Raw genomic sequence first — 15,025 nt, 5'->3', positions numbered from 1 at the left:
TCTCCCTAATTTCAATAAAATTCCATGAATTTGAAATAAAATAGAATAGTATTCCAATTCAGAATTGGAAGAAATAGATGTAAAATTCTATAAAATTCTAATTGATAATTTTGGTGTATTTCAGAATTATGCTTCTACACAATTGTATTCTATTGTATTATTGGTAATTACTATAAAACTCATGGGAAAAAATATATATTTATTACAGCAACATTTTTTTAATTAAACCATCATCTTTCTGTAAATCAGATATGTATATTGTGTGAATATATTAACTTGGCACTATCCTACTAGCATGCTAAGTGTTAGCATGCTAGTATTTTAGCCTCCTTTTAGGTAAAAAGCTAAAAGTCATGGATATTGTTACTTGGCAGTGTCTTGCTAGCATGCTAAGTGTTAGCATGATTAATTATTTTAGCTTTTTTTTGTAGTTGTAAAACTAAGTCATTTATTTTGTTACTTGGCACTATTTTGCTTAGCATGCTAGCATTTTAATTATTTTTTTTAGGAATACAACTAAAAGTCATGGATTTTGTTACTTAGCACTATATTGCTTTAGCATGCTACCATTTTAACCTTTATTTTAGGTATAAAACTAAAAGTCATGGATTTTGTTACTTAGCACTATTTTGCTTTAGCATGTTAGCATTTTTACCATTTTTTAAAGTATAAAACTAAAAGTTATTGATTTTGTTACTTAGCATTTAACCTTTTTTTAGGTATAAAACTAAAAGTCATGGATTTTGTTACTTAGCACTATTGTGCTTATCATGCTAGCATTTTAATATTTTTTTGAAGAATAAAACTAAAAGTCATGGATTTTGTTACTTAGCACTATTTTTGCTTCAGCATGCTAGCATGTTAACCTTTTTTTAAGTATAAACCAAAAGTCGTGGATTTTGTTACTTACAACTATTTTTGCTTTAGCATGCTAGCATTTTAACCTTTTTTTAGGTGTAAAACTAAAAGTCATAGATTTTGTTACTTAGCACTATTTTGCTTAGCATGCTAGCTTTTTGATAATTTGTTTAGGAATAAAACTAAAAGTCATGGATTGTGTTACTTAGCACTATTTTGCTTTAGCATGCTAGTATTTTAACAATTTTTAAGTATAATACTAAGTCATGGATTTGTTACTTAGCACTATTTTGCGTCAGCATGCTAGCATTTTAACCTTTTTTTAGGGATAAAAATAAAAGTCATGAATTTTGTTAGCATTTTAATAATGTTTTTAGGAATAAAACTAAAAGTCATGGATTTTGTTACTTAGCACTATTTTGCTTAGCATGCTAGTATTTTAATAATTTGTTTAGGAATAAAACTAAAAGTCATGGATTGTGTTATTTATCAATATGTTTGCTTTAGCATGCTAGCATTTTAACCTTTTGTTTAGGTATAAAACTAAAAGTCATGGATTTTGTTACTTAGCACTATTTTGCTTTAGCATGTTAGCATTTAAAAAAAAATGTTTTAGGTATACAACTAAAAGTCATGGATTTTGTTACTTAGCACTATTTTGCTTTAACATGCTAGCATTTTAACCATTTTTTTAAAGTACAATACTAAAAGTTATGGATTTTGTTACTTAGCACTATTTTGCTTAGCATGCTAGCATTTTTGTTATTTTTTTTAGGCATAAAACAAAGTCAATTAGTATGTAACTAAAAAAATCCCCCCAAAATGAAAAATACTTTAAAATTGAGGGAATTTGTTTTAAATTTGAGTGTTTATAAAGTATTTTTAGTATTTAGGTCAAAACCTTTCTTAACGTGACTGCTATAAAGCATTTTTCTGAATGGCAATGAATAATTCCTCTCTCTGTAATTCCAATTGCAATTATAATTATTTCAATGACTTGAATTTAAATACCAAATGTGGAATCCAGCACAAGCCTATAGTAATGATCACATATGTATGTATGTATGTATGTATGTATGTATGTATGTATACATGTATACAACATGCCTTCATGTTGAGGACTCCTCTGCCCAACCATCACAAATACTTTCCCCAACTTGAGCAGAATAATGAGCGGTAAACACGATGAGGGCCGAGGGAGAGACGGGAGTTGAAATGAGGGGTGACAAAAGAGGGCTCGTCTCCATGGCAACTGAGCCAAGCCGTTTGAGTCACATGGCCCCAGCTCGTATTGAATGTGATGCCAGAAGCTCGAAGCGAAGGTTTGCTCCATGCTTTGGATGCAGAGGCAGCAACATGAGTGGACTACAGGAAGAAGAAGGAGTGATGACAGTTAGTAGTCTCCATCGTAATGCAACTTTGGATCTGCAAGATGATGCTCTGGAAGCAGCAGTTTTTGGTCCGTTCTCCTCTTTTATCTCATTTTATTCCAGCAGAATGATACTGCAAATAACTGGATGGATAAAGTGTACACTTTTATATTCGCTATGATTATAATAGTACTTAATTACTAAAGTTAACTTAAAATGTTATGTTTTATTGTTGCAATCATACTTTCTTGTATTGTGTATGCAAACTATGTGACTTTCTAGGGCTGTGATTATGCTAGCATTTTAATTATTTTTTTAAGGTATAAAACTAAAAGTCATGGATTTTGTTATTTAGCACTATTTTGCTTTTGCATGCTAGCAGTTTAATTATTTGTGTAAGGTATAAAACTAAAAGACGCGGATTTTGTTACTTAGCACAATTTCCTTTAACATGCTAGCATTTTCTAAAAGTCATGGATTTTGTTACTTAGCACTATTTTGCTTAGCATGCTAGCATTTGTATTATTTTTTTTAAGGTATAAAACTAAAAGTCATGGATTTTGTTACTTAGCACTATTTTGCTTAGCATGCTAGCATTTTAATAAATGTTTTAGGTATATAACTAAAAGTCATGGATTTTGTTACCACTATTTTGCTTAGCATGATAACATTTTAATTGTTATTTTTTTAAGGTATAAAAATAAAAGTCATGGATTTTGTTACTTAGCACTATTTTGCTTTAGCATGCTAACATTTTAACCTTTTTTAGGTATAAAACAAAGTCATGGATGTTGTTACTTAGCACTATGTTGCTTAGCATGCTTGCATTTTAATAATTTGTTTAGGTATAAAACTAAAAGTTATGGATTTTGTTACTTAGCACTATTTTGCTTAGCATGCTGGCATTTTAATTATTTTTTTAAGGTATCAAACTAAAAGTCATGGATTTCGTTACTTGGCACTATTTGCTTAGCATGCTAGCATTTTATAATTTTTTTAAGGTAAAAAACTAAAAGTCATGGACTTTGTTATTTAGCACTATTTTTGCTTAAGCATGCTAGCATTTTAACCGTTTTTTAGGTATAAAAGTAAAAGTCATGGATTTTGATACTAAGCCCTATTTTGCTTAGCATGCTAGCATTTTTAGGAATACAACTAAAACGATTCGTTTCAGAATCGATTCTCGATTCCAGACGATTCTCATAATCAATACTTTTTTTTCCATAACATTGGGTGCCAGCTCTGATAAACTTTTATATTACCTAAAATAAATGATACAATGAATAAAATGTTATACAATATACAAATAATGCAACATGAGAAGTATCCAACTTTTCTAAAATAAATATGTACATCAAATATGGACATTTATATCAACAATTTGATTTGTTTGGCTTGAGAGGACATAATTGAAAGAAAAAACATTTTAAAAAAAAACAAACAATTTAATTATTTTTTTAGGTATAAAACTAAGGGTCATAGATTTTGGTACTTAGCACTATGTTGCTTAACATGCTAACATTTTAATATTTTTTTAAGGTATATAACTAAAAGTCATGGATTTTGTTACTTATCACTATATTGCGATAGCATGGTAGCATTTTAACCTTTTTTTAGGTATAAAACTAAAAGTCATGGATTTTGTTACTTAGCACTATTTTGCATTAGCATGCTAGCATTTTAAAAAATTTTTAGGTATAAAACAAAGTCATGGATTTTGTTACTTAGCACTATGTTGCTTAGCATGCTAGCATTTTAATTAATTTTTTAGGTATGAAACTAAAAGTCATGGATTTTGTTACTTAGCACTATTTTGCGTTAGCATGCTACCATTTTAACCTTTTTTTAGGTATAAAACAAAGTTTTTGGATTTCGTCACTTAGCACAATTTCCTTTAGCAAGCTAGCATTTTAACCTTTTTTTTTAGGTATAAAACAAAAAGTCATGGATTTTGTTACTTAGCACTAATGCTAGTATTTTAATTTTTTTTTTAGGAATACAACTAAAACGATTCATTTTAGAATCGATTCTTGATTCCAAACAATTCTCATAATCAATACTTTTTTTTCCATAACATTGGGTGCCAGTTCTATGATTAACTACATTCCTCCATGAAATAGATAAACAGCTCTGATAAACTTTTATATTACCTAAAATAAATGATACAATGAATAAAATGCTATACAATATACAAATAATGCAACATGAGAAGTATCCAACTTTTCTAAAATAAATATGAACATGTATATCAACAATTTGATTTGTTTGGCTTGAGAGGACATAATTAAAAGAAAAAACATTTTAAAAAACCAAACAATTTAATTATATTTTTAGGTATAAAACTAAGGGTCATAGATTTTGGTACTTAGCACTATGTTGCTTAACATGCTAACATTTTAATATTTTTTTAAGGTATATAACTAAAAGTCATGGATTTTGTTACTTATCACTATATTGCGATAGCATGGTAGCATTTTAACCTTTTTTTAGGTATAAAACTAAAAGTCATGGATTTTGTTACTTAGCACTATTTTGCATTAGCATGCTAGCATTTTAAAACATTTTTAGGTATAAAACGAAGTCATGGATTTTGTTACTTAGCACTATGTTGCTTAGCATGCTAGCATTTTAATTATTTTTTTAGGTATGAAACTAAAAGTCATGGATTTTGTTACTTAGCACTATTTTGCGTTAGCATGCTACCATTTTAACCTTTTTTTTAGGTATAAAACAAAGTTTATGGGTTTCGTTACTTAGCACAATTTCCTTTAGCATACTAACATTTTAACCTTTTTTTTTTAGGTGTAAAACAAAAAGTCATGGATTTTGTTACTTAGCACTAATTTGCTTAGTATGCTAGCATTTTAATATATTTTTTAGGAATACAACTAAAACGATTCATTTTAGAATCGATTCTCGATTTCAAACAATTCTCATAATCAATACTTTTTTTTCCATAACATTGGGTGCCAGTTCTATGATTAACTACATTCCTCCATGAAATAGATAAACAGCTCTGATAAACTTTTATATTACCTAAAATAAATGATACAATGAATAAAATGCTATACAATATACAAATAATGCAACATGAGAAGTATCCAACTTTTCTAAAATAAATATGAACATTTATATCAACAATTTGATTTGTTTGGCTTGAGAGGACATAATTAAAAGAAAAAACATTTAAAAAAACCAAACAATTTAATGATATTTTTAGGTATAAAACTAAGGGTCATAGATTTTGGTACTTAGCACTATGTTGCTTAACATGCTAACATTTTAATATTTTTTTAAGGTATATAACTAAAAGTCATGGATTTTGTTACTTATCACTATATTGCGATAGCATGGTAGCATTTTAACCTTTTTTTAGGTATAAAACTAAAAGTCATGGATTTTGTTACTTAGCACTATTTTGCATTAGCATGCTAGCATTTAAAATTTTTTTTAGGTATAAAACAAAGTCATGGATTTTGTTACTTAGCACTATGTTGCTTAGCATGCTAGCATTTTAATTATTTTTTTAGGTATGAAACTAAAAGTCATGGATTTTGTTACTTAGCACTATTTTGCGTTAGCATGCTACCATTTTAACCTTTTTTTTAGGTATAAAACAAAGTTTATGGGTTTCGTTACTTAGCACAATTTCCTTTAGCATACTAACATTTTAACCTTTTTTTTTTTAGGTATAAAACAAAAAGTCATGGATTTTGTTACTTAGCACTAATTTGCTTAGTATGCTAGCATTTTAATATATTTTTTAGGAATACAACTAAAACGATTCATTTTAGAATCGATTCTCGATTTCAAACAATTCTCATAATCAATACTTTTTTTCCCATAACATTGGGTGCCAGTTCTATGATTAACTACACTCCTCCATGAAATAGATAAACAGCTCTGATAAACTTTTGTAAATAATACAATAAATAAAATGCGATAAAAATACAAATAATGCAACATGAGAAGTATCCAACTTTTCTTTTTTCTAAAATAAATATGCAAAGCAAATATGAACATTTATATCAAGGATATGATTTGTTTGGCTGGACAGGACATAATTGAAAGAAAAAAAAATCATTTTTTAAAATAACTTTTTAATTTTTTTATTTTATTTTTTTATTAAGAATCGCTACCAATAAGAATCACAATTCAATTTAATTTTTTTTGACACCGCTACTACTTTCTTAGAGAGGTGACCAAATAGTTGATTTTTGGATTATGACCTCCACACCTAACCTTAGCTGTAAAACTTTGAGCAACTTTCTTTCATCGTGCTTGTTTTCTTCTCCACAGAGTTCAAAGTTGTCAACATTGTCATCATTGCCTTGGCTTCATGCATTCTCATCATCAGCAGCATCTACTGCATCGCTGTCTGCTACTACCGCACCAGGTGATTGCTGACTCTACACCTCCTTCCTGTACAGGGCCTTGAACAACTATGGACTTTTCCACATTTTGTCAAGTCATAAACTAGCCCTGTTAAATTATTTGAATATTTACTGTATTTTTCGGACTATAAGTCGCAGTTTTTTTCATAGTTTGGCCGGGCTCCAGTGCGACTTATACTGTATGTTTTTTTATTTTTTTATTATGCATTTTCGGCAGGTGCGACTTATACTCCGAAAAATACGGTAATCACGATAAATTGCATTCTGTTCATAGTTACAATTAATCGCAGATAGCTATTGTTCCGCCCTCACTATACGTATTGAGGTTATACCGCTTGGCAGACAGCTAACAAACAATCCAAGACGTTCTAATAAAGTTCCAAAACAGATAAATCCATATAGTCTCTTTATTGTTGTTGATCTTACTTTGTTTTGTACACTACTTTAGTTTTGTACTTACCTTTACTTTTGTTTTCCACGTACACACAATGACAAATGTATAAAGTTAAAGTCAAAGTACCAATGATTGTCACACACACACGAGGTGTGGCGAAGGGGGTGAGGGGAGCAGTGAGCAGCAGCGGTAGCCGCGCCCGGGAATCATTTTTGGTGATTTAACCCCCAATTCCAATCCCTTGATGCTGAGTGCCAAGCAGGGAGGTATTGATTGATTGATTTATTGAAACTTTTATTAGTAGATTGCACAGTACAGTACATATTCTGTACAATTGACCACTAAATGGTAACACCCGAATAAGTTTTTCAACTTGTTTAAGTCGGGGTCCACGTTTAATCAATTCATGGTGAATGGAGCTACATGATTCAAACAACATACTGAAACGTAAGAGACAGTATGTAAATATTAGCTTTACACAAATATACAATACTATCATCAAATAAATACTTCTGAGTAGAGATGTCTGATGATATCGGACTATGCTTTAAAATGTAATATCGGAAATTATCTGTATCGGTTTTAAAAAAGTACAATTTATGACTTTTCAAAACGCCGCTGTGTACACGGACATAGGGAGAAGTACAGAGCGCCAATAAACCTTAGAGGCACTGCCTTTGCATGCCGGACCAATCACATAATATCTACGGCTTTTCACACACACAAGAGAATGCCAGGCATACTTGGTCAACAGCCATACAGGTCACACTGAGGGTGGCCGTATAAACAACTTTATCACTGTTACAAATATGCACCACACTGTGAACACACACCAAACAAGAATGACAAACACATTTCGGGCAGAACACCCGCACCGTAACACAACATTAACACAACAGCACAAATACCCAGAATCCCTTGCAGCACTAACTCTTCCGGGACGCTACAATATACACCCCTACTTCCCTTTTAAATCGTTTTTAATCATATTTATTTCTATATTGTTTTTATATTTATTTGTTTTTTTGTTTTTATTCAGTCATTGGTGGAGCTAAGGATAATATTTGAATATTGTTTTTAATATTGTTTTTAATATTGTTGTGCAGCACTTTGGAAACATTTTTGTTGTTTAAATGTGATATATAAATAAAGTGGATTGGATTGGATTCACTGTAGGGAGGGTATTTTTCCATTTTTAAATTTTGAATAAATTTGCAAAATTACAAAAAAAAAATCACTTTGTCATTATGTGGTACTGTTTGGAGAATTTTGAGGACAAAAATTAATTTTCTTCCATATTGGAATAAGGCTGTAACATACCGTATTTTTCGGAGTATAAGGCGCTCCGGAGTATAAGTCGCACCGGCCGAAAATGCATAATAAAGAAGGAAAAAAACATATATAAGTCGCGCTGGAGGATAAGTCGCATTTTTTGGGGAAATTTATTTGATAAAAGCCAACACCAAGAATAGACATTTGAAAGGCAATTTAAAATAAATAAAGAATAGTGAACAACAGGCTGAATAAGTGTACGTTATATGAGGCATAAATAACCAACTGAGAACGTGCCTGGTATGTTAACGTAACATATTATGGTAAGAGTCATTCAAATAACTATAACATATAGAACATGCTATACGTTTACCAAACAATCTGTCACTCCTAATCGCTAAATCCCATGAAATCTTATACGTCTAGTCTCTTACGTGAATGAGCTAAATAATATTATTTGATATTTTACGGTAATGTGTTAATAATTTCACACATAAGTCGCTCCTGAGTATAAGTCGCACCCCCGATTAAACTATGAAAAAAACTGCGACTTATAGTCCGAAAAATACGGTACATGTAACTTTGATGTTGGTATCTGATCAATATATACTAGTTGATCAACAAAGGGAGTCGTATTCGGGGCACTGCGGTGCCTGACTACCCCTTTTAAAGATCAACTGGAATAAATAATAGTAACAAATCAACAAATGGTGCTGAAGCAAAGTGTCTTGCACACTGATCTGATTGTATATGTGATAAAAACAATTATAAATATGAATTTAAACTACTTGCAAATACTGGGAAAATTGCATGTGTTGCCTGTCCCTGCCTCCCAAAATTAGACTTTACCATGAAATATAATAATTTAAATTAAATAACTTACTTAAATAAATACGTTTTTTTAAATTAAGTTATCTTCTTCCCACTCCCTTTCAGGCAAAACTGGACCATTATGCTTACATACTGCACATTACCTTTTGCATTATATTAATTTATATTATCACGTGTTGTTAACCTTGTACTTTTTTTTTGTTTTATGTCATTGCCTGGAATAAATGAAAAAAAGAAAAGAAAATTAACGTAACATATTATCGTAAGAGTCATTCAAATAACTATAACATATAGAACATGCTATACGTTTACCAAACAATTTGTCACTCCTAATCGCTAAATCCCATGAAATCGTATACGTCTAGTCCAGGGGTCGGCAACCCAAAATGGTGAAAGAGCCATATTGGACCAAAAATACAAAAACAAATCTGTCTGGAGCCGCAAAAAATTAAAAGCCACATTACATACAGATAGTGTGTCATGAGATATAAATTGAATTAAGAGGACTTACCGGTACATGAAACTAAATGAGCTCAAATATAGCTACAAATGAGGCATACTGATGCAATATGTACATATAGCTAGCCTAAATAGCATGTTAGCATCGATTAGCCTGCAGTCATGCAGTAACCAAACATGTCTGATTAGCACTCCTCACAAGTCAATAACATCAACAAAACTCACCTTTCATGCACAACGTTAAAAGTTTGGTAGAAAAAGAAGTGGCATAAAACACGTCCTAGAAAGTCGGAAAAATGTATACATGTAAACAAACTACGGTGAGTTCAAGGACCGCCAAAGTTAGTAGGACAAAACGGCGCTTGCCAAATACTCGAATCAGTGAAGCATGTTTAATATAAACAGTGTGCTTTGTAACTATTAGGGAGGCTTGTGTCATGTTTGTCCTCCTACATAAACCATATTAAAACAAAAAAATATTTTTTTCCCCCTCATCTTTTTCCATTTTTCATACATTTTTAAAAAGCTCCAGAGAGCCACTAGGGCGGCGCTAAAGAGCCGCATGCGGCTCTAGAGCCGTGGGTTGCCGACCCCTGGTCTAGTCTCTTACGTGAATGAGCTAAATAATATTATTTGATATTTGACGGTAATGTGTTAATAATTTCACACATAAGTCGCTCCTGAGTATAAGTCGCACCCCCGGCCAAACTTGAAAAAAACTGCGACTTATAGTCCGAAAAATACAGTAACATGTGAATGCAGACATTTATTTTAGCACACATTTGTATAACAGTCTGTCTGTGGCCTCTTTCTCATCAGGCAGTCAAAGAGGGCCCATATTTATGAGAGCGCAGTGAGCCGAGGTGAGCCAGCGGACCCCGTAGCGGTCCGAGCGGTGCGGAGGTCAACCAGTTTCATCAACCCAATGGCCTTCTTCAGGAGGGCAGACGCAGCTAAAGACAACTCCAGAATCTACTACATCTACAGCAACCCACTTCCTGTGGGGGCCAAGGAGGACGAAGAAGACCAAACCAGGCGAGCCGGGCTTTCGCTGCCACCGTCCATCGAGGAGTACGCCGAGGACCCCCACAGCGGCATCATCCTGGACCCCCCCGTTTTTTACATGCAACTTTAGAAGGTGGCGTTGGAAGTGGAAGTAGTCTGTGATGGTGCTACATTCCACCGCTGACGTGACGACGCAGTGAAAACGGTTTGTTTTTTTTGCGGCTCTGGAAGAACTTTGTGTGTGTCGTAATGATGTCATCACCGTCAGCACGGCACAGCCGGAAAGCTGACAGATTTAAAGTCTACAAACTTCGGAACACGTGTGGGTCTTGGGAAAGATGCATCATGGGAATTGTGGAATTCTGCAATTGTGTGTTTGATTTTCAGTTGTGATTTAGTCTTTGTCTGACATCTACAAGTGCAATCATTACACGCTTGATAGTTTACGCACGATTCTTCTCATGTGTTTCATATTTGGTGTGTAATATTGTTATGGGAGTTGGAAGCAAAACTGTGCTGAATGACATCCATTTTATATATCGCTCATCCTTATTAGGGTGTTGTTGCAATATGAGTTTGAACACAGGATAGCCAAAATCTATACCGGTCCTCAACATTAAGTCATCATCATCATCATCGGCGGTCACTCGAACGAGTATGACGATCCTCCTGGTAGGGGTGTATCCCTTTATGGAGGATGCCTGTGCGTGACTTTGTTTTACGTGGGGAGACTGGTGCACAGACAGTCACCACACGATCCTTGACAGAATCGGGTCAGGGTCCAGTGGCGTGGAGTCCAAGACGACTGGGGACCCTTTTCTGCTGCAGCCTTCTTCCGCCATCGCAGCCGTTGTGGTAGTTTTTAAATGGACTGGACTCTCACACGATTATGTTAGATCCACTATGAACTGGACTCTCACTATTATGTTAGTTCCACTATGGACTGGACTCTCACACTATTATGTTAGATCCACTATGGACAGGACTCTCACTATTATGTTAGATCCACTATGGACTGGACTCTCACACTATTATGTTAGATCCACTATGGACAGGACTCTCACTATTATGTTAGATCCACTATGGACTGGACTCTCACACTATTATGTTAGATCCACTATGGACTGGACTCTCACTATTATGTTAGATCCACTATGGACTGGACTCTCACAATATTATGCTAGATCCACTATGGACTGGACTCTCACTATTATGTTAGATCCACTATGGACTGGACTCTCACACTATTATGTTAGATCCACTATGGACTGGACTCTCACAATATTATGCTAGATCCACTATGGACTGGACTCTCACTATTATGTTAGATCCACTATGGACTGGACTCTCACAATATTATGCTAGATCCACTATGGACTGGACTCTCACTATTATGTTAGATCCCCTATGGACTGGACTCTCACACTATTATGTTAGATCCACTATGGACTGGACTCTCACACTATTATGTTAGATCCCCAATGGACTGGACTCTCACACTATTATGTTAGATCCACTATGGACTGGACTCTCACTATTATGTTAGATCCACTATGGACTGGACTCTCACACTATTATGTTAGATCCACTATGGACTGGACTCTCACTATTATGTTAGATCCACTATGGACTGGACTCTCACTATTATGTTAGATCCACTATGGACTGGACTCTCACTATTATGTTAGATCCACTATGGACTGGACTCTCACTATTATGTTAGATCCCCAATGGACTGGACTCTCACACTATTATGTTAGATCCACTATGGACTGGACTCTCACACTATTATGTTAGATCCACTATGGACTGGACTCTCACACTATTATGTTAGATCCACTATGGACTGGACTCTCACACTATTATGTTAGATCCTCTATGGACTGGACTCTCACTATTATGTTAGATCCACTATGGACTGGACTCTCACACTATTATGTTACCGGTAGATCCACTATGGACGGGACTCTCACTATTATGTTAGATCCACTATGGACTGGACTCTCACTATTATGTTAGATCCACTATGGACTGGACTCTCACTATTATGTTAGATCCACTATGGACTGGACTCTCACACTATTAAGTTAGATTCACTATGGACTGGACTCTCACTATTATGTTAGATCCACTATGGACTGGACTCTCACACTATTATGTTAGATCCACTATGGACTGGACTCTCACTATTATGTTGGATCCACTATGGACTGGACTCTCACTATTATGTTAGATCCACTATGGACTGGACTCTCACTATTATGTTAGATCCCCAATGGACTGGACTCTCACACTATTATGTTAGATCCACTATGGACTGGACTCTCACTATTATGTTAGATCCACTATGGACTGGACTCTCACTATTATGTTAGATCCACTATGGACTGGACTCTCACACTATTATGTTAGATCCACTATGGACTGGACTCTCACTATTATGTTATATCCACTATGGACTGGACTCTCACACTATTATGTTAGATCCACTATGGACTGGACTCTCACACTATTATGTTAGATCCACTATGGACTGGACTCGCACTATTATGTTAGATCCACTATGGACTGGACTCTCACTATTATGTTAGATCCACTATGGACTGGACTCTCACTATTATGTTAGATCCCCAATGGACTGGACTCTCACACTATTAGGTTAGATCCCCAATGGACTGGACTCTCACACTATTATGTTAGATCCACTATGGACTGGACTCTCACTATTATGTTAGATCCACTATGGACTGGACTCTCACTATTATGTTAGATCCACTATGGACTGGACTCTCACACTGTTATGTTAGATCCACTATGGACTGGACTCTCACTATTATGTTATGTCTGCAGGAACATGCAAAGACTTTTTGGGAAGCTCATTATAGGCACTCAAGCCAAAAACATAAGGCAAAACTAACTACAGTAATATGACTAAAATCACAGAATGATATTTTCAACTTGTATAGTAAAAAAAACAAAAAAAACTCAAATGATCAAATTGAATAAGAAAAATTTATATTTTTATAAGCATAAGCAGCGTCATCGTTACGTTTCAACGTTTGTCTGGACCACGGGATGGAGAGGCGTCAGGCAAGTGCAGAAAAGAAGCCCTTTTTATTAAAGGAAAATTAGAGATGTCCGATAATATCGGCCGATAATTTCCGATATTCCATTTTAAAGTATTTATCGGTATCAGTTTCAAAAAGTAAAATTCATGACTTTTTAAAACGCCGCTGTACGGAGCGGTACACAGACGTAAGGAGAAGTACAGAGCAGTTGCGTCTCTCAGTCATACTTGCCAACCCTCCCGATTTGCCCGGGAGACTCCCTAATTTCAGTGCCCCTCCCGAAAATCTCCCGGAGCAACCATTCTCCCGAATTTCTTCCGATTTCCACCCAGACAACAATAATCACATAATATCTACGCCTTTTCACACACACAAGTGAATGCAAGGCATACTTAGTCAACAGCCATACAGGTCACATTGAGAGTGGCCGTATAATCAACTTTAACACTGTTACAAATATGCGCCACACCGTGAAGCCACACCAAACAAGAATGACAAACACATTTCGGGAGAACATCCGCACCGTAACACAACATAAACACAACAGAACAAATACCCAGAACCCCTTGCAGCACTAACTCTTCCGGGACGTTACAATATACACCCCCCGCTACCACCTGCCCCCCCCAAACCCGCCCAGCTAAACCTCCTCATGCTCTCTCAGGGAGAGCATGTTCCAAATTCCAAGCTGCTGTTTTAAGGCATGTTAAAAAAAATAACGCACTTTGTGACTTCAATAATAAATATGGCAGTGCCATGTTGGCATTTTTTTTCCATAACTTGAGTTGATTTATTTTGGAAAACCTTGTTACATTGTTTAATGCATCCAGCGGGGCATCACAACAAAATTAGGCATAGTAATGTGTTAATTTCACGACTGTATATATCGGTATCGGTTGATATCGGAATCGGTAATTAAGAGTTGGACAATATCGGAATATCTGATATCGGCAAAAAAGCCATTATCGGACATCTCTAAGGAAAATGGTAAATGGGTTATACTTGTATAGCGCTTTTCTACCTTCAAGGTACTCAAAGCGCTTTGACACTATTTCCACATTCACCCATTCACACATACATTCACACACTGATGGCGGGAAAAGACAGGGAACACAAAAAAATGAAAATGTGCAGCTGCGTGGTGTGCAAACAGGCGTATGAAACGCAATGCAAGCAAAGCGAATGATCCAGCCCTAGAAAGCCCACAGTCATGTGAGATCCTGACAATCATGCTAATAATATACAACAAACTAAAACCTCGCCAGGCTACTTAACTTAAAGATGAACCAGACTTTTTGGGGAATTTTGCCTATCGTTTACAATCATTATTAAGACAAAACAACGAATTATTTTGTTATAAAGTACTCTAACTCG

At 34.6% G+C, this 15,025-nt stretch overlaps 1 protein-coding gene across 4 annotated transcripts in view; it reads left to right on the top strand.

Annotated features, from left to right (window-relative positions):
* LOC133624360 (uncharacterized) overlaps positions 1–11,613 on the top strand; it is an 83,514-nt gene extending 71,901 nt beyond the window's left edge. The window contains exons 1-3 of one of the 4 annotated variants that reach the window (XM_061987848.2): positions 2,205–2,317; positions 6,528–6,624; positions 10,398–11,613. In XM_061987848.2, coding sequence (XP_061843832.1) covers positions 2,215–2,317; positions 6,528–6,624; positions 10,398–10,713 — 516 coding nt within the window. In that variant the 5' untranslated portion in view covers positions 2,205–2,214 and the 3' untranslated portion in view covers positions 10,714–11,613. Of the gene's footprint in view, positions 1–2,204; positions 2,318–6,527; positions 6,625–10,397 lie in introns of those variants that run through there. The other 3 variants (XR_009817994.2, XR_009817993.2, XR_009817995.2) reach the window with 3 other exon arrangements.
* The last annotated feature ends 3,412 nt before the right edge of the window (positions 11,614–15,025 follow it).

Source organism: Nerophis lumbriciformis, linkage group LG27, assembly GCF_033978685.3.
Source record: "Nerophis lumbriciformis linkage group LG27, RoL_Nlum_v2.1, whole genome shotgun sequence".
NCBI lineage: Eukaryota > Metazoa > Chordata > Actinopteri > Syngnathiformes > Syngnathidae > Nerophis > Nerophis lumbriciformis.
This window is presented reverse-complemented; position numbering and strand designations above follow the sequence as displayed.